General features: G+C 44.8%; 2 protein-coding genes across 2 annotated transcripts in view; one reads left to right on the top strand and one right to left on the bottom strand.

Moving 5' to 3' along the window:
• Positions 1 to 1,103: 1,103 nt before the first annotated feature.
• Positions 1,104 to 27,405, bottom strand: NUDT5 (nudix hydrolase 5). The gene is made up of 11 exons (XM_048501602.1): positions 27,358 to 27,405; positions 19,362 to 19,466; positions 15,574 to 15,641; positions 13,661 to 13,713; positions 11,051 to 11,156; positions 8,432 to 8,444; positions 7,748 to 7,871; positions 5,976 to 6,077; positions 4,057 to 4,065; positions 2,761 to 2,814; positions 1,104 to 1,446 (listed from the first exon to the last, which is right to left on the bottom strand). Exons 1-11 carry the CDS (start codon positions 27,397 to 27,399, stop codon positions 1,337 to 1,339), a joined length of 786 nt encoding a protein of 261 aa, XP_048357559.1. The 5' UTR covers positions 27,400 to 27,405; the 3' UTR covers positions 1,104 to 1,336.
• Positions 27,232 to 27,424, top strand: part of CDC123 (cell division cycle 123) — a 29,532-nt gene continuing 29,339 nt past the window's right edge. The window contains exon 1 of the mRNA XM_048500091.1: positions 27,232 to 27,251. The gene's annotated coding sequence lies outside the window, so the exon portion shown is untranslated. The remainder of the gene's footprint in view (positions 27,252 to 27,424) is intronic.

Here is a 27,424-nt window from a genome sequence, read left to right as displayed (position 1 = left end):
CCCACAGCAGGGTGGGGTGGCTACATGTGAGGGCTTATAAAGTCGACAAGCCAGCTGAGATCAGGTGTAGATTGGAGAGGGGAATTGCCTCAACTGGCTTGCAGGCCAGATCTGGGCCCTGGGCCACATGTTTGATATCCCTGACTTAGGGATGACATCCTGATGCTAAGAGACTTGTTTGTCTATTCTCCTTGGAAGTTGTATGTCTGTGCTTTGATACTTGGGACAGAAAGACAATGTTCCATTAATATACCTGTGGTATGTTTCGTGCCAGTCCAAGCATGAGCCCTTGTCCTGTTAGCAGGCAAAACTGCATCTGGAATGACTGCTGCCTCGCCACCTTCTAGCACCAGGGAGCCTGGGATAGCACATACTAAGTTGTTCTAGTATTATTATTGTAGTCAAGGTAGTATTATGACAGACTTGGAAGGGAGGGGGTAGTGCCCAAGTTGTACAATAGATGTTAGTCTTTACTAGGGATGTTTTGTGATGATGCAGAGAATTGGCACCTTTTTTCCAGGGCTTTCCCAAGTCGGGTAAGGGGAAGAATTGAGGGGAAACTGCCACAGTCTTATATGTAATTGGCACGAAAAAGAATACTGGTCTTTACCAGAGTTCTGTTTTATATTGCTACAACAGACGAACTCAGCTAGACCTCTGGATTTACCTAAGGCCACCTGGTTATCTCTTTCTAGAAGTGAGATTTGAACTGGGGACTTCCTCCTGAGAAGGCATCACGTGCAGCCTGACTGCTGCTTGTGTTAGTTATCAATGCAGAATTCAAAGCTTATAAGGCATGACATTTGGGCTAGAGTCTTCGAGGGGGAAGGTCTGGCTGCTATGTCCATCTGACAAAAGCACAATGAATTCCATGGCTACAGTGTCAGTTGTTTGAGTGGCAAGTTCTTGAGTAAAACTACACCACATTTGGAAGCTACCATAAAGGCAGCTGCTTCAGACATGCATTTTGATCGCTCTGAGAAAGCAAATGAGCAAGATTTCAAACTGGTGAATGACAGGCCTTCCTATCTAACACTTGCTCCAAAGTTGAGATTCCAACTTTGAATCTCCAGTGTTAAAGTGTAGGAATGATCACACAGACAGCATGTGAAGACGTTTATTTTTTTCTAAGATAATTCTAGTCAGGTACCAGAAGTTAATTACATTGAATGCAGTCTTTCAGACCATTAGACTACCCACCCACAGTTGTCTTTGAACATGATTACTGTTGGATGTAATTTCGAGTACTTTCAGTGAAAAGGTGCCATTGTGACAACTCCACAGCCCTTTGACATGATAAAGGAAACACTTCCAAAGGACTAAAAATGATGCTGCCTCAGAATTTCATGAATGGTACTTGAAATGGTGTGTCTGTTGCATGCTTCAAGGCCAAAGCGTAAGCGTAAACTCTGGCATCCACTATAAGATGCTCAACTGCCACCAGCTCTGGAAAAAAAATACATGTTTTTTAGAACAGGCATTCCTACAAAGAGCACAAATTGTGTGTACATCATTAATGTCATTCATATGCACTAAGTACGGTTCAAACAGCTATAGACAGTAGGAGAAAGGCTGCCCTTCAGACTGCTACATTTTAGCTTGATGGCAGATATTCTAAGGCACAGCTGCATGCCAAAGCACATTTAGACACTGTAAAAGCAAGGGCTTTTTTGTGTATAGTCTGCCAGCATGCATGGCAAGCTTGCTTGTCAGGGCTGCACCTCCTCAGTGTCTGGTTATGTGGTGGCTCCCCATTTGATAAATAACATTCAAGCATTCTCACAGCTGCACATAAAACAGTTGGAGGGAGGCAACCACAAAAAGAGTATCATTATCTAGAAACCAGGGCCCTGTTGCTGTAACTACAAACAGCTGGTTCCTCTGTGGATAGCCAAATCCACACAATGGGGGCCTGCCAGCATTCTGCATAGATATTCTGAAAACAAAACCCAAAAGTTGAAAATGATGTCAACATATGTGCAGATATTGCAGAGTAGAACTGCTGAAGTTCAACCACTGTTTGGGATAAATGATGCATGACAATTGGGCATTGGAGAGGAAGGAAGAAAAAGGAAGAGGCTGGAGTTATACCCCACCTTAATCTCTTGTAAGGAGTCTCAAGGTGCCTTACAAACTTCTTTTCCCATTCCCCACAACAGACACCTTGTGAGGAAGGTGGAGCCGAAAGAGTTCCAAAGAACTGTGACTATCCCAAAATCACCCAGCAGGCTCACCTCAGATTTCGTTGGCGACTTCTGCGTAAGTTGCTATGCCGTTTGCGTTGCGCCTGCGCAAATGGCGTAGCCTCGGTTTTCATCAGTTTCCGCTGAGGTAATCCAGATGGATTACTGACAAAAACTGAGGTATGACTGTATAGGCAATGCTGAAGCTTTCAGCCATCTGAACAACTACTTAAAAGTGAGCACTCAGGTGTTGAGGGCTATAAGGTGAGCCAGAATTACCCGTGGGGTTCCAAGGGGAACGTGGAACAGAATTTAAGCCTAGTTTCCACCATGAACTTTCCAAGCTTAGAAAGAAAGATATGAAAAAAGTTGAAAAACACTCTTATTGCTCAGTTATCAGGAAGATAAAAGGTGCAGACAAAGCACTCCTGCTCAGAAGATTGATGCCATGTAAGAGAAATCTCACAATAAAAGAGCACCTTTTCTCAGGCAAAATCACCGTCACACAATCTCCTCCCACAAAATTCTCCCAGACACTTGCCAAAATCTGCAGCCTTTCCTCACTGATTATACTTACCTTCAATTCTCTGCAAGAAATCTTTCTTTGGTAGCGTAACTACTTCCACAAATTCTGAGGGGGGAAAAGGATCAGAAAGCCAGATCATAACTTTGTTTTTGCTGTACTGTACAAGGCAACCTCCCTTTAATCTTAATTTTTTTTTTTATAAAATGTGAAAATTAACTAATTTTGGATCCAGAAGGAATATGGGACCTGGCAAGCCTCTAGGCTCCACAAGACAGTTTCAAAGTCACATTGAAGATGACACACCAGTATGACTTTGCCTCCTGGCTAAGGGCTCCACAGCCTCCGCCAAGGCCTTCTACAAATGCATGCCCATCCCCCCCAAGCCACTGGAGATGAAGAACAGCCCTGGTGTCTGCAAGGGTGGAGAGCTAAGCTAGCATTCTACAGTACGAAAATTGGGCAAAATCATTAACATGGTTTAGATCACAGGTATCAAACTCGCAGCACTCCAGATGTTATGGACTACAGTTCCCATCATCCCCTGCCAGCATCATGCTGTAGTCCATAACATCTGGAGGGCCGTGACACCTGTGGATTAGATAATTGTGGTTTCCCTGGATGGCCACTCTTGAGAAGTGACCAGCGAATGGAAGGGGAGGGGAGTGAGTGGGAGGAGAATGAGTGAGTGAGGAGTGGCATGCAAGGGAGGGCAGGAGGGGACCCGGCATCTGGATATGGCCCACCCACCCTAGCGGAGGGAGAGGGTGGGGAGGGAGGGGAGGGAGTGGCATGCAAGGGAGGGGAGTGAGGGGAAGGGGAGTGAGTGAGGAGTGGCATGCAAGGGAAGGGGAGGGTGGGAGGGGGAGGGGCCTCTCCTGCATCCTGCCAGGTCCATTGCTGAAGATGCTACTCCACACGGCAAAATTTGGCTTCTACCAAGGAGCCACTATCACAGGGCTGGCTTCAGCCCAAAGACCTCTCTGACTGACCCAGCATTGCCGTTGGCTGCTGGTGATTTTCACCTGCCAAGACCCTAAACATGACAAAAATCCTGTTTTGAAACTTTCCAAATGTGATTTTAAAAATATTTCTTTGAAGGGACTGAAAGAAATATTAGGAAAATAGATTTTAGATCCCTTTCTAGCAGATCATCCTAGATGTCCATTATCTAGAATTACTAGGAATCATTTTGAATCATCACTGCGGCTCACACACCCACCAGTTTATTATTGAAAAATCCAAAAACAGGAACAAAGCCAGGAATAACTTTGATTAGGAACAAAATGACACAAAATAGACAGTCTACTTATCTGCAGTTCCAAATACAGTGAACTTAAATGTACATACCTCCTTCACCTGTACAGAGGAAACAAAAAGCACAAAGACAGAAAATTGCATGTTTTGGGCATTAGATCCTGAACATTTGTATTATTTATTTATTTATTTATATTTCGAACTTTTAAACCGCCCTCCCCCAAAGGGCTCAGGGCGGTGAACAACAATCATAAAACCATAAAAACACAATAGCAATATAAAACTAGTTACATCATAAACAGTATCAGACCTCACTGGCTAAATCCGGCAGCATCCTGCTTTGAGATATTACCTGGCCAAAGAGATATTTGATGTTTTTTTAATTCCTAAGCATTGCCTTGTTTTGTTTCGTTGTTAACAACTGTTAAGGCGGCTTCCCCTAAAATATCCTCCTGGAGCTCCAAAGAGGAACAAGTGTGGATGGTTGGAAGGGAAGATGCACAGGTTGCAGGGCTAATGAGGTGACTGATGTTCCTGCCTTTCAGAAAAGACCCTTCCAGTCTACATTTAAACAGAATGTCATTCCCTAGCATAAAAGCCAGATACACAAATATGTGTGAGAACCACAAGACTGAGAAAGCCACTTCTGCCTCCAGAGAACTTTGCCTTTCACCTTCTCCCTTCCCTAGCAGCCCTAATCACAACCTGAGCCTGTTACCATCCTCCCAGCCCCTCGGTCCAATCCTACTGAACAATCCTTCCCATTTTCCAGTCCTCTGCCACAGCCAGGTCTCCCTTCTTTGTGCCCGGAAGTCCCTCTTTTTGGTTTCCTCAACTGAAGCCCTCCACGACACACAGCAGCTGGTTCACTTGACCTCCATCCCAGGGGACTCGCTACAGGGTGGGGTACACATTGCTCAGCAGCTTCCAGCCCCACTGTAGGCTATGCTGGGACAAGTGAGTAGGCAGAAGAGGGGTAAGAGAAGAATTCATTTGCCTCACAAAGGGAGGCATGTTCTTGGTCATTTCTTTTGCATTTTGGTTGTGTGTAGCTCCCAGGCTGTTCAAGAACGATTGACTGCATGCCCCTGCACCAACTAAATCTGTAATATGATAAGAGTCCAGAATGCTGCACCACACAGCTTCAGTTTGTAAATAAAGGGAGCCATGTTTACAGTACAGCATCTGCTTAGAATGTAGAAAGTCCCACGTTCAATACCTGGCATCTCCAGTTCAAAGAATCAGGTAGTAACAGCAGGAGCAGCTGTGGCGCAGTGGCTAAGAGAAGGTGCACTCTGATCTGGAGGTACCGGGTTTGATTCCCAGCTCTGCCGCTTGAGTTGTGGAGGCTTATCTGAGGAATTCAGATTAGCCTGTACACTCCCACACACGCCAGCTGGATGACCTTGGGCTAGTCACAGTTCTTCGGAGCTCTCTCAGCCCCACCCACCTCACAGGGTGTTTGTTGTGAGGGGGGAAGGGCAAGGAGATTGTAAGCCTCTCTGAGTCTCCTACAGGAGAGAAAGGGGGGCTATAAATCCAAACTCCTCCTCCTCTTTCTAGTAAATGTGGTGGAAGACCTCTGTCTGAGAGAGGGCTGGTGCAAATGAGTCAGAAGAGACTAGTAACCTCGAAAGACCAAAGGTCTTACTCATGTGTGTTCTAGCATGAAGCACTGTAGTATGCCAGAATAGAAAGTTTAACAACTTGTTAATGATAACTTACTAAAAGCATGGAACATTTTATACAGGCCACCTCCAATCTGAAATGTTCAAATATGGAAAAATGATACTACCTTATTCTGTGTTACGGACAAAATGGCTCTTGGTTTCTGGCCAATAGCCAATTAGTTATATCAAACTGAAGCCTATAAATAGCAGTCACATGTGGTTCCTGGGAACGTGTGCTACACCCAGTGCAATTTCATTCAGCTCAAGGAAAGGGAAACTTAAAGTTTCCTTCATAACTAGAAACTGTTATTTTTGACACTGGATCAAAGAGAACAGACTCACCAAGCTTCTGTTTGGGCTTCAAATTGACAGGACTGTCGCCATTGATGGTGACGGTCGCAATGTGTGACGTGCAGTTGGTCAAGCCTGGGTCCAAACATAGTGCTAAAAAAAAAAAGCATTGTGGCATAATCACGTTGAGAACAAGAACCAGAGGTCTGGGAGGCTTTTGGAGCCAACGCATCCTCCCTCATCCAGACAAGGTTTTACTCCAACAAACTAAACGTAAAAAGCATTTTGAATCAGAATCCAAACCTGAATTTGGATCAGAATCTTTTTTTTTTTTTTACAAAAGACCAGATCTACAATCTACATGACAGAGTACCAATGAGATAATGCGGATGCCAGTCGCTGGATTCTTGAGATCCAGCAATCCCCGAAAAGTCTGGTATTTGGAAACATGGATGGTGCAGCAGTTGTGTTGCAATGAGCTGCGTGGCTGTAATTTGGCACCCAAGGGAGAGCTGCCCCTGTTGCGCCATATTTCCTCTGCAAGAACGGCAGCAGGGGCAGAATGCAGGAGCAAAAGCTGTGCAGCATTCCAGGAGTAGGCATGCCTGCAAAGTTCCCTCCTTTTCTGAAGCTAGAGATGTTAGTCCCACTCCAGCAGATAATGGCTGTTTTTTTTTCTGGATGGTGTCCTAATTCTGGTAGTTATTTATTACAAGAAAGGGCATTAACCTCTTGTGTCCATGTCTCCTTCTCACTGGAATTTCTATCTGCCGATTGTGAAATGCTTTGAATATTCAAACATTGATTTTTTTTAAGTTAAAATTTTGCTGTCTTTCTACCACCCTTTGCCCCTTGCCCAAACAAGGAGCTTATGGGGAAGGACTGTCTATCAAACAAACAAACAAACAATCTAGCAATGATGCCAAAACCAGCCATAGAATTTTTAAAAGACAACTACCAAGGAAAAAAAATCATCCCTGTAGTAAGCATTTTCCTTTGGCAGGAAAGAAACAGAACAGCAACAAAGACATCCAGGAGAAAAATATAAGAAAATACAAGTTTGTCAGTGCCACTTTATACTAGAGATCCCTAGTCTTTGTGAGCCGGCAGGTCCTTTGGAATTCTGATCCAGTGGGGTGGGGCACAAAATGAACGCTGCAAGAGGCGGAGCCAGCCACCAAATGGCTGTTGCAACTCACCTTCAGTCACATAGTGAAGATCTTTGTGCCTGATGGCAGCTCCTGCCAAATCAACGTTCTAAAACATTTGTGCAGTCAATTAAATCCGAAGCCTTGCTGGGCATCCACTTTCTAAAAACACTTGGCAGTCACCAGGAAAAATGTCTGCATGTGCCACAGACCCATGATGAGGTCCCCTGCTCCTACACACTAATTTCAGTTTCCCCTTCAATGCAGTGGGGAGTGACCCCAGCACCTTTATAGTATTCACTACAATTTATAAATATATATACAGGCAAAGAAACATGTGGTATACAGAGCTGAATAAGCAAAAAAACAGGGTTTCATCAGTCCCACCCACGTTTCCCGGTTATTTGATTTTGCTGTATAAATGCCACTTTCCCCCCTAAATCCTGCCCCCTTAAATAGTTTTAATTGACCTCATTTATATCTGGTCTTTCTCCCCAATGGAGACTAAAGCACTTCCATGTTTCTTCTTTCCTACATTATATTCTCACAACAACCTTCATGAGGTAGATTGGTCTGAGATTGTATAACTGGCGTAATGTCACCCAGCAAACGGCCATGGCAGAATGGGGATTCAAACCTGGGTATCCCAGATCCCAGTCTGACACTACACCACACCTGGAGAGCACTCGAGGATATCCCCTTGATATCCCGTTTCTTCCTTCAGTTCACGCAAAGCAGCAGTCTCTGGACTTTCTTTTTCATCAATTAGACCTGCAGCACAAATCAGAACTGCAATCAGCTGTGTTAAAAAGGGATGTGGTGACATCAGAAGAGCTAAAAACAGAACGAAGACTTCTTGGTTGCAAGATGTCGGTTCTTACAGGATTCATAATAAGACAGGTTCCTTCACAATGCTGAGCCACATTTTCATAGCACAGTTTGGGTTAACTGACAGACAGGTCATGCAACTATTGTCTATGCCGCACTCTTGGACCCACAAGGGTTGGTCTCATCAGCTGAAAGAAATGCAAGTTTCTCATCCTTAGCTTTGCTAAGAAAAGCCTGCAGGCAGCATCTAGACAGGACAGGGTTCCTCCAAGTAGAAAGAGTGAGCTTCAGTGGGTATCCCCTAGCATTGCCAACTCTGTGTTGGAAAATTCCTGGAGATTTGGGTGTGAAGGTGAGGAAGGTGGCGTTGGGACCTCAGGAGGGTATAATACCACAGACCCCACCATGCCATATGTAGTCTGTTGTATTTCTAGGAGTCTGTTGTAATTCTGTAGTCTGGGCTGAGTCTGTAGTCTGTTGTAATTCTAGGAGATTTCCTGGTCCCATTTGGAGGTCTGCAACCCTACTCACAGCCAGGACACAGCTGTAGTGTCATTTAGAATGAAAAAGGGAATAGGGTTTGAGAAATCCTGCTAGATAAATCTGACGCTGTTCACTGTATTTACAGTCCCTCAATAATAATAACAACAACAACAGGAAAAGCCTTCCCCTAGTTCAGGGGTCGGGAACCTTTTAGACTCAAAGAGCCATTTGGGCCCATTTTCCCCGGAAAAGAAAATTCATGGAGCCGCAGGGGGGGGGGCTCTGTGGGGGAAACAGGAGGAAGCGCCGAGGCCGCTTTCTTCTAGAGCGGTGCAGAGGCCACCGCCGGGCAGGTTTCACTTTCACTCTGCCCGGACAGCTGTTGACTGCTAAGCGTTTCTGCTCCCCCTCCTTCTCCTTGCTCCTTCCCTCCCTTCTTCGACCCCAGCCTTGGTGGTGCTTTTCGACTTCTGATAAGCGAAACTCCATCAAAAAATCCCTACGTTACTTCAACTCCAGGGCTGAGCTGGGAGTTCTGAACTGTGTCGAGGGATTTTTTAGGCTGACGGCTGGTGCTGGCTTTTCTCTTTCCACGGCCCCCTGGAAGAGAAAAAAGCCAGCACCAGCACCAGACCATAAAATCAAGGCAAATCGAATCCCAACTCAACCCTGAAGTTAACTAGCAGGAACCTGATAGGTTTCCTCGGAGGTGGAAAGAGCGTGATGGCGGAGGCGCTTTCTCTTCCCCTGGGGGGGGGTGTAGCGGCGGAGGCCTTTCTTCTCTCGGCGGTGACGCTTACGGAGGCCTTTTTTCTCTTAAGTGGGCAACCTTCTCTGGGGGGGGGGTGGAAGGTGGTGGCGGAGGCATATTTTCTTCTCTAAGGGGGGGGGTGGCGGCCCGGGCAGCTTCTTCTATAAGAGCGGCGGTGGCCACGGATGCGCTTTCTTCCTGAAGCGGCCCGGCATGAGCCCGCTCTTCTCTTCCCGGTGTGGCAGACCGCCCGGCTTGCGGCGGCAGTCTCTGCTTAGCCAGGGAAGAGGCGGAATCCCCGCGCTGCCCAGGAAGGCGTGGGCAGCACCACAGGTAAAGAGCGTTTGCGACTCATGAGCACGCGGAGTTCCCTGCCCTAGGGTCGGGAACCTTTTAGCCTAAAAGTGCCATTTGGGCCTTTTTTCCCCGAAAAGAAAAATTCATGGAGCCGCGAGGGGCCCCTGTGGGGCTGGAGGAGGCGCCGAGGCCGCTTCTGGGGCGCGTGCAGAGGCCACCTCGGCAGGTTTCAATTTCACTCTGCCGGACAGTTGCTGCGGCTGCTGCGTTTGCCTCCCCTCCTTCTCCTTGCTCCTTCCTCCCTTCTTCGACCTTGGTGGTGCTTTTCGACTTCTGATAAGTTTAAACTCCATCAAAAATCCCCATGCGCTGCCAACTCCAGGGCTGAGCTGTGGATTCTGGACTGTGTCGTGGGATTTTGGGCTTAACGGCTGGTGCTGGCTTTTTCTTTCCATCGTTCTCTGGAAGAGTAGGTGCTGGCACCAGCCGCTTCACCAAAAAAATCCCTCGGGAACAGTTCCAGAATCCCCCAGCTCAGCCCCTCCGGAGTTGGCACCCAGGGGATTTTTTTTGATGGGTTTCTAATTTCATCGGAGGTGGGAAGGGCGGCGGCGCTGGAGGTCGCTTTTTCTCTTCCTGGGGTGGGCGGCGCTGAGGCCGCTTCAGCGGGCAGCACGGAGGCCGCTTTTCTCTTTGGGGCGGCGCGCTGACGCTCTCTGGTGGAGGTGGTGTGGCGCGCGCCGGAGGGGCCGCTTCTGGGGCATGGCGGCGAGCCGGAGCCGCCTCTGGGCGCGCGGTAACGGATGCCGCTTCTGGGGCGGGCGGGCGCTGAGGCCGCTTCCGTCGGGACGGGCGTGCACGGGCGGCGCAGTCTTCGCGCTGAAGGGGGCGGAATCCCACGCCTGCCCAGGAAGGGGCGCGGAGCTCAGCACCACAGGCTCTGCAAGACGCTTATGGGCTCGCTGCGCCGGTTCCCACCTCCCCCTGCCCTAGTTTGTGATTTTTTTTGAAGCCCTGCTATTTTCTCCATTCTCAGAGTTTGGGAAAAATATGAAGATGGAAGCCCCAGTGGGACTGGGCAGGTGCCATTTCCAGTAATCCAACCCCCTGCTGACCAATTTACCATGCAGCAGCTTGAGGCTTGGAACTCTATTACAGAGAAACAGTGAGGCAAACATGCACATGCATTGGGAAGCCTCACATACACTTAACTTGCCAAAAACAGGGGGATGAGAGAAAGCACAAAACTGATCTACTGCTATTTATATGTTCTCAGGTTCTATTTCTGCCAAAAGAAAGTCACTTATAACAGAGTATATTCCAAGGGTGTGTGGTGTGTGTGTGTGCACCACGATGCAATCGCACGCACTCCTGTAGGGTGGGTGTGGTAAAGAGGCATGCAGCCAAGGACGCACTGCAGTGCACTCATAGTGCTTTCCCCCCTTGCTACGCCTCTGCTTGCGGAGGTCCTCCGAGCTGAGCTTCTGCTGAATGACTGGATTCAAAGACTACTGGTCTGCTTCTCTGAGGTTCTGGCTATAGAAAAATGCCATGAGGGTCTCTACCTCTTTAAAATTAGTGCAAAACAGAGAAAACAAGGCACAGTAAGCTTTACCCGCTAAATTCCTAAGCCAGTACACACACCCATGGGAGGCCTAAATTGTTTCACTAGGACCACACAATCATAGTGGAGAGTTCTTTGCAACACAGGAATAATTGTGACCGCTGCCAACACAGAGGAGGAAATCATGAAAATACATCCACAAAATGTATTGATGGAGATTGGAAATGCTTTTCACTATGCATGTAACAGGTCTGTTCACACCATCAGTTGAGAACACTGTTTTGGAACCCTTGAGTTCCACAGAGGATTCCACAGTGGGAAATGTGGGCAGCTGCCCAGGGCTCAGGAATTTTGCAAGGCATGCTCCCGTGTTTTTTGGGGGGAGGTGTTTTTTCACATTTCAGCCTGCAGGGGCTGCATTTTTAGAGAAAGCGGCACCAAAATGTCAGGGTATCATAAGGAGACTGTCCTGATGATGCTTCCCAAGTTTGGTGCAGTTTGGTTCAGGGGGTCCAAAGTTATGGACCCCCAAATGGGTTGCCCCTATCCCTCATTGTTTCCAATGGGAGCTAAGGAGATGGGGGCTGCAACTTTGAGGGTCCATAACTTTGTCCCCCCTGAACCAATCTTCACCAAACTTGGGGGGTGTCATCAGGAACCCAGCAGGCTTCATATGCTGGAGCAATGATACCCTGAAAATTTGGTGCCAATATTTATGAATACGCCCCCTGCAGGCCAAAATTCAAAAAACCACCGCAAAATAAAAATTCTCGGATGTTACCGCAAGTTCGGATCGCGCAGAGTTCAGAGGGGGCCTCTGAACCGGCTCAGCTCGGCCTGATCCACGGATCGGGCCGAGCCGAACTGCCAAGCCTTGCTGCCTGTACTCCGCCTCTTGTCAGCCCTGCTGCGTCCTCGGATGGATCTTTGTGGGGTGGCAGGACTAGCAGTCAGGGATGCACGTGCACCTGGCCAACCCACTGACCGTGCCGCTCTCCCGTGGATGACGCCGCTGCCCGCCACCCGCATCTCATGCCCTTTTGCTGGTAAGGCGCCTAAGTTCAGCCGGCAGCGAGGGGGGAAGCCACAAGCCACCAGGGGAGGAAGACAGGGAGCTCCGCCTCCTTCCGTTGCCCATGGGGGGGCATCAAACTCAGGTTTTGCCCAGGGCTCCAGTTTTCCTCGTTACACCCCTGAGATTCCACAATGTGTTCTAGAGGACATGCTCATTTTACCGGGGGGTTGGCTGGGCATGTTTGGTCTCACTGATGATCTGCATGATGTGAAAGCATGATCCCCCCAAGCCCACCACTGCAGCTACTTCTCATTGGGAAAGATCAGCCATTGCAGACCAGGTTCCTGTCCAGGAAATTGTCTGCCAAAGGCAGTTTAACAGCTTATGATACCCTTATCAAATGATTGACTCCCTTTATGCTGAGCTTCTACCGAAGAAGATGACTTTTTGGAAAACGTGGAAGGATACCACGGATCCCGTTTTAGACGCTCAGACAGAGAGAAGAGAGAAGCCTATCTCTTTGGATAGTCTCCAAGATTTGTTATTTTGTTATGGACTTGGAATTTTGTTATGGACAATTGAATTGTTTTGGTTCTATGGTCCAAGAAGAGGAAGAAGTTAATATAATCAGACTGTACAAAATGATGAGTTAAGGGCTAACATTCCCCAGCTTCTATATCCTTCATGGTTTTCTGTATGTTCAATTGTATGTCTAATTGTATGTTATGAGTAAGAAATGTGTGTTTGGTAATAAGTATTTGTTATGTGTTGGAATTAGGCATTAGAGTAAATAGTGGTAGTTTGTTAGGTATAGTAATAAGTGGATGGTTGGAATCACACTAGCACAATAAATGCACTGTGCACTTTATATTGAGGCTTGTGTATTAGCGAGATATATCTTTGTGCCTTGGAACTTATCTGCTATATGCTATTGAATATTGGTTGATATGGCAACTAGCCCAAGGTCACCCAGCAGCCTTCATGTGGATTGGGGGGTGGGGTGGGGGGAGACACACGACCCAGTTCACCAGACTAGAGTCTGCTGCTCATAGTTTAGTTTATTCAATTTATATGCTGCCCTTACCCCTTACAGGCTTAGAGTAGCTTCCAACATTAGAAGCAATGAAATCATACATTAACATGATTTAAAATATAGATGGTGACTAGGCAATCTAATTTTAAATACTAAAATAGCAAAAAATTTCCAACTCCATCAACAAAGTCGAAACCACAGAACAAGGAGGGGGGAGGGGAAGAGGCCTTTGATGGTAAAGGAACTATAGCTGCCTCAACCAGATGCCTGGTGGAAAAGCTCAGTCTTGCAGGTCCTGCGGAACTGCATCAGGTGCCGAAGGGCCCTGGTCTCAGTGGCCAGAGCATTCTACCAGGTTGGGGTCAAAAAGAGTGGGGAATCAAACCCCAGTTCTCCAGATGAGAGTCCACCACTCTGCATCACTATGCCATACTGGGGAAGACAAGAACACAAAAGCTATCATAGTTACCGAACAATTTCAAACATTAAAATACGAGTGTGTGTACATGTTAATATCTGAAGTTCAATGGCTATTTGGAAAAAAAATCACACTCATTATGTGTCTTCTGATTTTTTGTATGTGTATCAAATTTGCACTTATGACAGGACTTGCTTACCGTCAGCTGAAACCCCTTCTCTTCTGGTTGTGCGCTTGACAGACTCCCATACTCTGTTCAAACAGGAGACAGAACATTAAGGAGATGTTAATTGCAAATATGAAACATTTATTAAGGTCCATTTGCTCTAAGAGATCTTTCATTGCCATATGCTAATACCATTCTTAAATTGCAGAATTTGTGCAAGGTTTTCTGTAGAGTGTTCTCCTTCACAATGCCAATTTCAAGGAGTAAAAAACCCCAAATGACTGAAATTTTGCACAAAGTAAACTCAACTTCTGCAACAATAAAAAGCTGGATTCTGCTGCTTGAATAAATTATGCAAATTAAACAAAATTTGAATAGTGTATTTCATTGTGCATAATTTACTCTGTCGTTGCTTGTCATCTTACTACATAATTTAAAACAAACAGGCAGCTGCACTGTAAATGTGACGTAACGCCCAAAAGCAATTATGATCAATGCTTACACTATTAAAGACATGTATTTAACTGCATTTTATCCTATCCTTCCTCCTAGAAGCTCAGTACAGTCTGTGATTTCTCTCATTCCCCCATACTTACACATTGTATCCTCAACTGAGTAGTACAAGACTGAGAGGCCTAAAGTCATCTAGCTAGTTTTGTGGTTATGAGGATTTGAGCAAAAGTTATAGAAAACTTTAGAGAGTAACAAACTAAAATGACATCCCTTCCCCAAGGACTCCACAATCAAAATGCCAAAAAAGGGGACTGAAGGGACAGACGAAGGACTTCAACTGAAGCAGCAGAAACAGAGAACACTGCAACATACTGGCAGTGTCTCTAAATTACCCATTTAAGTTAGATCCCTGATGCCAACCATCTAATGGCAAAATTTTAAGCTGCATGCCACACTTTATTCTCTTGAGTTCACTCTTTAATGTGTGCTCTTATTCCTTTTAACTTCATCTCATGATCTCATGCCAAGGATGGACATGACAGGAATCTTAAGGTACTATGCCTTCTGAAGCCCAATATGAGACTATCAAGAACTTTGGGCCCAGACACTGTTAACATGCAGGTGACCTCATCTTGGTATTTCATTATCTAAGCCTCCAGATGTGTCCATCTTGGCTCTGAGCCAAAGCTTTGAGCCAAAGTCAAGAGACTAAAGTAGAACTCGCTAAAACTGAATCAAACAAGAAAGAGGTGATGCTGGTTGGGAAGGCTGATGGATGGAGTGGAATCTCCAATTGCAGAACAAGTTAAGAGTTGGTTAAGAGCTTGAGGCTGTTCATGGACCCAGTCTTACCATTTGGGGGGAAAAAAGGTTGATGCAGTACCCTGAGTGCTTTCTATGAGTTGCGTCTGATTCACCAACCCTCCCATTTCTTAGCCTCAGAAAGTCTCACTATGCTAAACCATGGTTTTATAACCCTGTAGTTGGACAATTGTTGCCACACACTGTATGGGACCATCCTTGAACAGAAGCTGGTTCAGAATGCAGCAGCCCATTTTATTTTAGGGGTTAACCAATAGAAACATATCTTGCCTGTTACAAAACAGCTGCATTGGCTGCTGGATTGTTTCTGAGTTCAATTCAAGGTGCTGGTTATGACCATTACAGTTTTTCACAACCTCCGACTCACATATTTAAGAGTGTTCTGTCCCCATGTGCACCAACTTTAGTTCTTTTACTGCTTCCTTCAGGTTGTTCTTCTGCTTGCAGAGTCCATCTGGCATCAATCACAGCCCTGCAACCTAAAACAACCATCCCTACTGCTCTGCAGCAGTATCTTTCAGGGAAGTTAGTTCAGTATCACTGAGCTTTTCTCGCTGAAGCAATTTCTGATAAGCATCTGATGCACAGCGGTGTTTCCAGAACACAGTAGTAAAATCAGCGCCTTAGGAAAGAGAAACAAAGGTATGGAGTGACAAAGAAGAAAGTCTTACCTTGTTTTACCTGTCGGATCTACATAGGTTGTCTGTTCAAGCTTGACCCACTTTCTCTCTGTAATAGTCTAAAAATGGAGAATCATCAATTAAATGGGTGAAAAATTAGCATCATGATTCTGGACAACAAAGGTTAACGCTTTCCTGCTAGAGATACAATAACCAATATGGAAAACTGAAGCCAAATACAACTTCCCTTTGAACATCATCTGAACATGAAGAAAGACAATTGTGTTCTTCTTGCAAAGGTGATAGGTTCCATCATTCACACAACATACTGAAAGACATGTTTAAATTCAACATTAAGTGAACCATCTACATTTTGTCCATTCACCCTGGGGACAAAGACACATACCCAACTCAGGAATCATTGCAAGTTTGAATGGATGAAAACATTTATCTGTCTTTTTAATAGCTACAACACAGAAAATGAAAACACAGAATATCAGTACTGGGGCATTACCTCAGAACTGTTTTTCACTGACAGCACTTGACCTTTGCCCATGGTTGAGTACATGTAACCAAAGGTCCATGAACTTTGTGGAGCAGAACTTTCCCCCTTCTGCAGCAGTCCGCTGCACCCCACCCAGCGTTTTGTTCCTGGTGGTCAGAAGACCCTCTGTAACAGCATCAGGGCAAAGTTGGGGGTCTGCAGTGGGAGGGGGCAATTGCTAAAAACTGCTGCTCCTTCCTCTGGAGACTTATGTGGCATTACATGCCACACACCCATTTACAATGGTGATAAATGCATGATTCATTTCTAATGTGAAATGAATACAGAACTGCTCTAGATGAATCAACATGTTATGTTCCTTCTCTCATACAAAACACGGTATGAATGCAAGAAGGAATGAAGATTCAAGATTCGTTTTGCCTTTGTGAGTTTGCTGGAGTCTAATTAGCTTACTTCCATAGGTAAAGCTCTCTCGTGATTGATGTTTTGGTCATATATTTTGGTCATATATTTCAGGGAACCAGCCCAAGGCCACTTACAAAATAAATCATAATGAAACCAAGAAATATTAAATGGTGATCATTAAAACCCAGGATTCAAATCTCCAATGGAGCATAAAAACATAAATAATCAAGCAGCTTAATATTAATTTAACTTCTTTAACGCTTAAAAGCACACTATAAAGAGTGTGTTAAAAGATCAGCCTCTTAGACTGAGTAAGCAGAAACATTTTGGCCAGGTACCTAAGACAGTTGCTGTAAGGACCAGACACAGCCAACAGTACTGGAGGTAGAGCTGTGAAAGGGTTAACCTTTTTTTTAGTGGAATAGTCAGGTTAGTCTATTGCAGCAAGACAAAACGCTGGCATTTTAAGACTATCATTTATTCGAGTATTTTTTTTAGCATATTAACAGTTTAAAATGATTAATCAATCATTAAATGATGACATTTCCATAAGTTAGCATATCACCAAGCAAGAACAAAACCTACACATGAAATATCACGTCTGCCTGTGAGCTGTGGCACAATCTAGCCTGTTTTTCCCATTCTATCGCTCATTCTTCACACAGTAATCTGCTAACATTTGCAAAGATGAGACAGGATCGAAAGGGTGTATCTGTGTGCACTAAACCATTGCAGGACTCACAGTAACTGCGTTTGCTGCATATAGATTCTGCCAACTGATCATCAGGAAGGCCCCACCGTGAGCTTCTTGCTAGCTGCTGCTGTACTACATAGGCCCTTGATTTGATCCAGCAAGGCATGTTGCATATTCTACAGCTTGTTGTTATGTCCACAAGTAAATTAAGAGGAGAGCCAGCATTGTATAGTGGCTAAGTGTGGAGGATTCTAATCAGGAGAACTGGGTTCAATTTCCCACTCCTGGGTGAGCTTGGGCCAATCACCTTTCTCTGAGAACTCTCAGCTTATTCAAGCCCAGGTACTAGCAAACCACCTCTGAATATCTCTTGCCTTGAAACGCCTGTGGGGTAGCCATGACTCAGGTGTGACTTGATAGCACTTTCCACCACCACCAGGTAGCGAATCTTAATCTATGTTTAGTTCATGCTTTAGTTGATTAATCACGTGGGTTAATCAATTAGAACATGCAGATTGACAAGAAAGGAGCAAATCAAGGAGACTGAACAAAAGAGCAGGAGGGAATGGGTGCTGAAAGCCCAACCTCTGAGGGCCACTAAGAACTGATTGTCTAAGCAAACCTGGCCCCAGAATGGAAGGAGAACATTCAGCCACAGCAGTTATTCATGACCTCCGGAGGAGGAGGAGAAACATCAGCTACAAAGAGAAAGAAAGAGGAGAAAATAGTAATACAGTAAAAGGAACAGCCGAAACCTAAAAGAAAAAGCAAGCAAAGCTGTGCCAAAGACATTAATAACAGATTCTACCACACTGGAAGGTACATTCCAATAAATAAATACAAATGAGGAAAGTACCAACAATGTGCTAAAGAAATTGTGAACAAGGGATCAGATGGAATGAGCACCTGATTCAATAGCTGGCCTTAGGAAACTGTGGATTCAGTTTCTGTTGTTTTTCATGAGCTGCTTAAAGGGGCAAACTGGGGAAAAAAGCTTTCAGATTCACAAAAAGTGCGCACATTTCTGGGCAAATATTGAAAGAAATCACTGGGTGCATTTTTGAAAGTAGTAAAGATTGAACAATTGTGAAATATTACACAAAAGTTATCAACTGTGACTGCCTCTGCAGCATTGAGACACCCACAGACAGATCCTTATCCTAATGAGTCGCAGCAGATTTGCTCCAGTCACCAAAGGATGCATGATTGATTTCTCATGTCAAGATCAAGGGGAAAGCGATAGCCAACATGGGCACAATGTGGGCTGCAGAGAAATGCCGTCTGCCCTAGAATTCACCCAATAACTCAACTGCTAGAATCACACTCTCTTCATGAGTTGCATCCCAGCTACAAATCCGTAGCTGACAAAATGGAGGGACCTGGGAAATGAGCCATGCAGTCCCAAGCACAAAGTGCATTGTTGTTTACAGGTGCAAATGGCTCTGGTCAAAATAAGGAGTCACCACCTTACATTTTTGCTAAAATGTCACTCCTCAAGGATCAGAGAGGGGACAGCCAAATGGCTAAATACTTTTCTTCAGAACAATCTGAAGAGGATCAGAACAATCCCAAGGGGAGATGGACTACCAAAAGGAGACTACAAATTCTCATGACACAGAGAATCAGCACCCCAACTTCTGAGGATAAAAAGGAATGTCACGCATGAGCTGTTTGATGTAATAGTGGGATACTAGAACACAAGCTGTAGTCAGACCTTTCAGAGTCAACAGAAACATGACTGCTGGCTTCCAGGACCCTCTTAATGCAACTGAAATATCTTCAGAGCTGACAACTTGGTTACAATCCAGGTCACATGAAAGAGCATGTCTATCCCACCAACTTCAGTGAGAAACCACAGCACTTAACTGTGTCTGATCATGGCTAAGAAAGACTCCAGAATACCTCTTTATCAGAATCTCATTGGTTCAGATCATTTCTCATTTCCAAGAAGTCTCACAGTCCATTTCTGTTTCTTGAACAATCACAAAGAATAACCCCCCCTCCTTCAATATTATGGCTCCTATCCTGAGAAAAAGAAAGACCTGCAAGATCTCTGATCAAGTTGAAAAGGGTCCTGTTAATGCAGGAAAAATATTTTCACATTCCCACCAGTAGGAAATACTGTGTTTGTGAGAAAACAATTGTATTGTGCAGCTTGAAAAGTGAACAAAAGAACATGGCTTTGAAATAATATGTTCACACACACACACAAAAACCCCCAAACCCAGCACCTACCTCTTCTTTAAGGATAGATTCCTGGGTGGATTTTGGAGCCTCAGTGGCTGCTTCTTCTTCCATTTTCAGGGATGTTAGTCTGTCACCTCCAGCACAAAGTCTGCCCTATTACAAACCAGAGTCAATATTTACCTTCAGAGTCAAGCAAGACCATTCATCCATTTTTAATGTAAATGAAAAAAAATCACTCCTGCAACAAATGTTAACTCAAAATGTGTCCCCCACTTCAAGCACATAATACACTAGTTAACTGGACACTGGAGGATCTTTTGCCAGTTGTATCTCAGCAGATGTTGCCTTTAGATAATATTCTGCCTTCATCTCAATAGAATGTTTGACCGATTAGGATGGTGCAACTGAAACAAAATGAGATCAGAAGATAATCCAGGTCGAAATGCAGAACTAGATGCACAATATTTTCCTGAACAGGTTGTAACTTAGCTTAGGTCTGGATAATGTTGTTCATCATTTTGTTGATTCAGACTTCTGGTTAATTAAAAGGTGCCTCCCCACTTGACAGGAGAGCGGATTCATTTTAAAAATACAACTACTCCCAAACATACTGGTAGAAGCAACCATTTTAGAAAAGGTCTGTACCCTTGATACCAAAGCATGTAGACATCCATAAGGGAACTCCCATATTTCAGTAAAATTAAGATGGGGTTCCTAGCATAACCCCATAACCCCCATGTCCCCATCCCCCACTGTTTCCAATGGGAGCTAACAGTAGATGGGGCTACCCTTTTGAGGGTCCATAACTTTGGACCCCCTGAACCAACCTTTACCAAACCTGGGTGGTATCATCAGGAGTGTCACCTGACAATACGCCTAGGAAATTTTGGTGTGTACTGTTAAGCTTTTTTAAACATTGCTCCTGACGATGCACCTCTCAAATTTTATCCATTAGGAAAGTTCTCTCTTTTAAATCCAACTTCTTTGCAGGTGGATTTCTTAAAGGGAGAATCTGGGCTCCCTAGATTAAAAAAAACACTGAAAGTATTGTTGAAGGATTTCACAACCAGATTCAACTGGTTGTTGTGGGTTTTACAGGCTGTGTGGCTGTGGTCTGGTAGGTCTTATTCCTAATGTTTCACCTGCAGCTGCCATCTTCAGAGGTGTATCAGAGAGAAGTCTGTTATAAGAGAAGTCTAGACACAGTGTATAACAGACTTCTGTGATACACCTCTGAAGATGCCAGCCACAGATGCAGGTGAAACATTAGGAACAAGATCTGCCAGACCACGGCCACACAGCCTGAAAAACCCACCACAACCAACATTGAAAATGATGCTGTTGGGGGTGGGGGGTTAAGGCAAGAGCAGGGGCTTGGGGTTCCCTTAGTGTTACGTTGAGTTCTAGGGCACAGTCTGAGGAAAATGCTATGGTCAGTTTTAGGTTTTGGGTTTTTATACCAACTTTGGGAACAATTTATGATTAAAAAATAAATAAAAATAAAAAGTTAGGGTTAGGGTTAAGGTATGGGCAGGGCAGGAGCTCAGGCGTGCCTTAGGGTTACGTGGTGTTCTAGGGCGCAGTCTGAGAATAGGGCTAATGGTCAGTTTTAGGTTTTGTGTTTTTGTTATAATTTTGGAAACAATTTATTACTGAAAAAATTAAATAAAATAATAAGTTAGGGTTAGGGTTAAGGCAAGGGCAGCGGCTCGGGCTTGCCTTACTGTTACGTTGAGTTCTAGGGCGCAGTCCAAGAACAGGGCTATGCTCAGTTTCAGGGTTTTGCCTTAACCTCGAGTGCCTCCTGCTTTTCTTGATCTATTTTTCTAAATAAAGGTTTAGACTGATTCTTTTTTGGCCTGCTCTAGTTCTGGGAATTTTTGCATTGCCACAGTGAGGTGCTACGGTACCTTCAAATTTGGGGCCTTGGTATACACAGAAGGTGGTCCCTAATTTAATTTTATTCTGATACATGTGTATGTACTCTTAACAAACAAGGGGGATACTCTAAACCTGGAGAACTCACATGTACAGACTGAGCTAGAGATGATATCTTTGAGCTACATTCCTCTTCCTCAAAACCAGGCACAGACTGGAGCTGGGAGACTCCAGGTTCAAACCCCCACTCTGCCATTGAAGCTTGCTGAGGAACTTTGGGCCACTCACAGACTCTCAGCCTGACCCACGTCACAGGGATATTGTGAGTATAAAATAGAGTTGATGGCAGAGTGGATCGCCACAAGGCATAAACAGCGGCATAATGGGAGGGAAATGATGCCCAGGGCAAAATGGTGCCCCCTGCACCTCCCACAGCCCCCTGCGTTCCCTCCGCACCACACTTACCTGAGCCAGCAGAGGTTCCAGGCAGCCTGGTGGAGCAGGGCCAAGGGGCACTCAGCTTTGGTCTCCACTAGGCGGGGCTGAGGGACACCCTGTGGGTGCCCCGCTAAGCCACTCCTTCAGCCAGCAGAGCCAGCAGAGCTGGGACAGGTCAAGTGGGGAAGGGGGAGGGGTGTGCAGGTGCCCCACATAACTAAACAGGGGCTCACCCAGGGCATTTGTCCCCACTGCACCCAGTGATAGCTACGCCACCTGGCATAAATCAAATAAACAAATAAACATCTGGTGCGACATGACAGCACCAACTACAAAAAAACCTGCTTGTCCCTTCACAATGATGATTTTATCTACTTCATAAGTTGTTCAAATTATTATACACACTAGTTTAGGACTGTAATCATAAGGGTACTTGCCTGGGAGTAAATCTAATAGTAAGTCCCTCAACCTGGGACTTACTTCTGGGTAGACCTACTTCGGTTTGCTCCCTCTGTTTATTGGTGTCAACCTCTGAACAAGGAAGGAAGATGTCAACCTATGAACAAGGAATATTTTGCATGCGATGCTGCCACAAACGAAATATTAATGGGGGGGCAGGATTGCATTTCTATTAATTTGAACAATGCAAGGTTGTTCTTAATAGATAGTCTGCCTAGAAGGTTTACCGAATACTTTAAAAGCATCTGAATACTTTAACACCACTGGATTGTTCTTTAAAATGTAGTGTCATCACCACTACCATATATTTAATAGTATTTAAACCAAGCATAGCAATAACGTGATAGTAATGTTAAAAGCCATATGCACCATTATGGAAAGCAGGTTAAAGGCAACAAACAAAGCTTGTCAGAGCCCTAAATGCCAAGAACAGAGTGCCCCTTGGCACACTCTCCTGCAGGGCAATGACCTAGTACAAAGTACAGTCCTACACAATATCAGCACAAAAGAAACGCTCAAAATCCAATGGCTGGATAGCCAGCACTAGTTTATGCAAAAACTTGCAACATAATGCCAGCATCGTGACCAACAACCTATCCAGTTACATTTCATACATGTCCATAGTTTAGCTGATATTTCAGCACTTTTAGAGCTATTTGAACGCCCTACTCAACAATGAATCTTGGGCAAAATATTTATTTAAAAGAACGTGAAACAGCAGTTTTAACTTCTGCTATGCAAGGCTTTCCAAAACGAGTAGGAGTTGCAGCTCCTTTTCATTTCATACAGGACATCTTTGCAGGCAGGATGCCAAGGGCACTGGGTTGCCAACTCTGCATTGGGAAATCCCTGGAGTTTTGGAGGTGGATCCTGAAGAGGGCAACGTTGGGTGGGGTGGGGGGAACACAGTGGGGTGCAAATCTATAGAGTACACCTTGGAAAGCAGCACTTTTCTTCAAGGGAATTGATATTTGTAGTTGGGAGATCAGTTGTAATTATTGAAAATCTCCAGGCCCACCTGTAGGTTGGCAATTGTACAAGGGTATCTTTGCACCCATCAGTACTTGCTTACATGCAAACAGAACATGCTATTTGTCCTTGCCCCCTTGCCTTCTGGTGGCATGCTGCAGCTCTTGACACCAAGCAGATGCATCACGTGGACAAGCATACTGGATGAGATTTGCTCTGTTTACTCACAAGTAGATCTGCTGGCAGGCTGCTGTCTGTAAACAAGCTAGGCCCCAGCTACAAATCTTCTCCCAAGGAATGGATGGAGAAGATTTGCAGTCTGGGAGGGGCTCCATTTCAAGCAATGGCCTTTCCTGCCAAGAGGATCTATTCCTGCAGCAGCATCCCAGCTTGCCCTGGGAAACACATACACTCTCAGGGAGGTTCCAGATTGCTGCCAAAGTGGATTCTTGGCAAAGATGCAGCACACCTTTTCAACACTTGTTATTTTCTAGCTGTGAAGGGCAATGAGTTTCCTGTTTAAGGCTGCTGTCAAACTTTTTTTAAAAAATCAAATAAGCAGGCATCATAAAACTTCAAATGACACACTTCTTAACCTTCAATCCACCATCACCTGCCAACTGCATCATCACTGACCACTCAACCAAGCTTCAGGGAAAAGATTAGGACATGAAAACAGGGAGGCCAGGGAAACTTTGTTTGTTAATCATGACCCTTTCATGTGATAAAAGGTTTCAGGCATACATCCATTGAGTAACAGACAAATATCTGCCAAAAATATTAATGTATAGAGAATTTTATTGCTTGTGTATGTTTCAGGTCACTAATGCTTTAAAATGTTTCTGACATTCCAATTTTGGGATGTTTTTCCTGTAGCCAATATTGTTCAAGGTGGCAGATATGGTTATTTTGATATTTGAAATTCATATAGGATGCTCATCTTGGTGTCAAAATATATGTTTTTGAGGACAATTAAACCAAATACACTGTGCACAAAAAGCACCTCCTAGTTCAACCCTCTTACCTGATGGTGGCTTACAGTGCCACATACCACAGAATACACCTGAGCTGTGCGCACAGATCTCAAACAACAGCTCCATACTATATGTGGGCTCCTTTTTGGGGTAACATAAGCCTATGACAAAAAGACCAACTAGTCAGGCTTAGACTGATTACCTTACTGAGTGACAACTATCTAATCTTGCCTGGAAATGGCTGATTATGGCCAAGCAAATGTACTTTGAATTAGAAAGAATATAAAGGTAAGGGAGAGAGAGAGCTACAGTAAGAAATTAAATGACAAATCCCACCATGTGAATCTTTCCCAGCTCTCCCCCACTATTTAGAATTCAGTTCAGCTGCCCCATTCCTCAAATGAGAGAGGACCCAGAACACTCAAGGAATTAACATACACTCTCACACACAAGTCAAAATTCTAACAGCATTGCATCTCCCCACTGGAAAAAGGTGGCATCTGCTGATCCTCTCATCCTGCATTCAAAAATGTGACCAAGCAGACAGGGGAACCCTCTTTCCTTCTGATGCATGGCAGCAGCTGACTGACTGAAGTTACTCTGCACACCATTATAAGAGAAGATCCACTGAATCAGACCAATACTCTGTACAGTTGTGCACCTTGTTTCTTACAGTGGCCAGATATCACAAGGAAGCCCATTCAAAGGTTGAGAGGCACCGTGTGTACGATACTGAAAATCCCATTTGTTTATCAAGGCTAGAAGTCAAAATGAAGAGTCTGTTCTCTATAGATCTGGCAGGGTAGCCTTATGTCAAGAGACAAGCCATCTTAATAAGGAAGTTCCACAACATTTTTTTTTATTTTCTGCAGTCTGTTAGGAGGTGTGCCTGTTAGGAGGTGTGCCAGCATAACTGAAGTTACAAGGTTACTAGAAAAGGTCATCTCCCGAGCCTGTTAATGAGCTCACACATTCCAGCTAATTCTATAGGGGAGAGGTGATTTGTTCACATCCAGATAGTTTCCTAAAGACAGACCTATGATTGGTTGAGCAAGGTGAGGAGGACTACCTTTCTATAAAGTATATGTGACAGGATTGTTCCTTTCATACTTCATATTTTCTTTCCCTTATCCCATCCAGATAGTCTATCAATGTTTGCTGTATGCTCTGGAACTCTTTGCTTTAGTTCTGAGAAGCCAGCATCTTACACTGTAGAACAGAGTAAGTTATGTAGCTTTGTTGTTTTCTGTGCATTTGAAATGCTTTAAAAACTTTTTCTTCAATTTCTCCAAAACAGCTTTCTTTTGCTTTACCGTATTAGTGGTAGTCTTCTGAGCCAAATCTGTTTTAAACTTGATTATGTTACTACACCAAGACAGGCTGGCCTGGACACCATGTTAATCCATCATAGCAAAACCAAACAGAAATTTAGGGGTACCTTAAAGACAAACGTAATTTACTCCAGTACGAATTTTTGCAAGATGGAGCTGACTTCTTCAGATACAACAGGGAGAAATAAATTTGTTTACCTCATTTGTATTAAAAATTAGATTTTTGCCATCAAGTCACATCTGGTTGACAGCAACCCCTGGTGAGTTTTCAAGGCAAGAGACTATCAGTGGTGGTTTGCTATTGTCTGCTTCTGCATCACAACTCTTGTATCCAAATACTTGGCCAGGGTTGATCTTGCTTAGATTCTGAAATCTGACAAGATCAGGCTAGTCTGGGCTATCAAGGGTGATATCAATGGATGATGGGAGAAACTACTCAAGCATTTTCAAGCTCCCACATGGAGAATCTCACCTGATTTATTATACTATACCCTGTCTCAGAAAAAGATATTAGTGTGGTCAGCTGAGGTGCAGGAGTGGAAAAAAATTGTATGCTTCTGGATTAAAATATAGTCCCTAATGACTATGAAAATTATTTTTTAGGCACTGCCTTTATCAAAACCATTATTTTGCACATTACTGAATATGGTACTTGGATATAAGGACATGTATGTTTATTTTCAAACAGCGGGGTAGGGTAGGAGAAGCAGGGCTAAGCAGGCACCATGACCCAGATGGTGCATTTTACAACAAAGAAGGTCTGGCATGTTGAGTTATGTGATGGAGGAATACACAACCCTACTAACATCTTTTTCAGAGACAGACTATAGGCCTCTCTCTGCTAAGCTCCTCCCTCTCCCCCCCCCCTTCTCCAATTTTCTGTGAAAATCTGAACAAGAATATCCTTCCCATTATATCTGAAGTTCCTGGATTTTTCAGGATGAAGCCAGGGTAGTTCCGTTTGTTTAGAGAAGGCAGTGAGTTCAGCAGGGGTGTCCACAGTCCACTCTTCTCAGCTAGCATTTTTATCTTCTAAAGGAGAAATGTTCCCTCTACTACGGAGATCAGTCATGATTCCAGGACCCACCTGGACACTTACAACCCTAAAACTCATGCTAGAATAAGTAAAGTTGTTTTGTCGAAGGCTTTCACGGCCGGAATCACTGGGGTGCTGTGTGGATCCTCTGAAGATGCCAGCCACAGATGCAGGTGAAACGTCAGGAGAGAATGCTGCTAGAACACGGCCATACAGCCCGGAAACCACACAGCACCCCAGTAACGCTGTTACTTTGCAAGGCGCCACCAGGCCCGTTTTCGGCTCCGAAGATCTGTCCAACCGCCTTGTAAAGTCCACTAAATCAACAAGCTCCACCACATCTTTGCCTTGCATTTACACGCCGCCCACCCCGTGTGAACGGGAAGGAAAGGGCCATGAAAACACGGCTCTCTCAGGTTAGCCCTAGAAAGACATTTTCCTCCGCGTGGTCAATTGCCTGCGGGCGCTCACCTGAAGCCCCGTGGAGTCAGTCAAGGAAAAGGTCACCGCGGCTGATTGGCTAGACGAGAACCGCGGACTCTTATCTCTTCCGCCTGGCACCAATGGGGAGGCAAGTTAACCAAGAGGGAGGGATATTTGGGGTGACGCATGCGCATTACGGGGCAGCTTTTCGAAGAAGCCCCGCCTACGCCCACTTTCTGTGGTGGGGAGATTCCCAGTTTCGTAGTCGGAATTTGTTTTTGGAGTGAAGTAAAAAAAGAAAAAATGACACTACATCAATGTTTCATTTGAATTCATTTTCCACTTTGTCGGCAGCAGAGGTTTCCCTTTCCCAACGATCTCGGGTCTGACTGGTAGTTCCGTTTGTCAGTTACGTTGCCTAAAGATTCAGGTAATTGCCACGCCCCCTTTATCTTGTTCCCCCCCTCCCATTTGCCTAGTACCCAACTTCTGCATTTGATTGGGCCAGTGAAATGCTCGTCTCGTAACTGACCTACCCGGAGTCGGCCATTGACTTCATTTTCATTGACTTCTGTCATCTTCCTTAAATCCAGCAAGTTGCCG

The sequence above is a fragment of the Sphaerodactylus townsendi genome, linkage group LG06, assembly GCF_021028975.2.
Source record: "Sphaerodactylus townsendi isolate TG3544 linkage group LG06, MPM_Stown_v2.3, whole genome shotgun sequence".
In the NCBI taxonomy this organism is placed as follows: Eukaryota; Metazoa; Chordata; class Lepidosauria; order Squamata; family Sphaerodactylidae; genus Sphaerodactylus; species Sphaerodactylus townsendi.
Note: the sequence above shows the minus strand (reverse complement) of the source record. Positions and strands in the feature narration are given on the sequence as shown.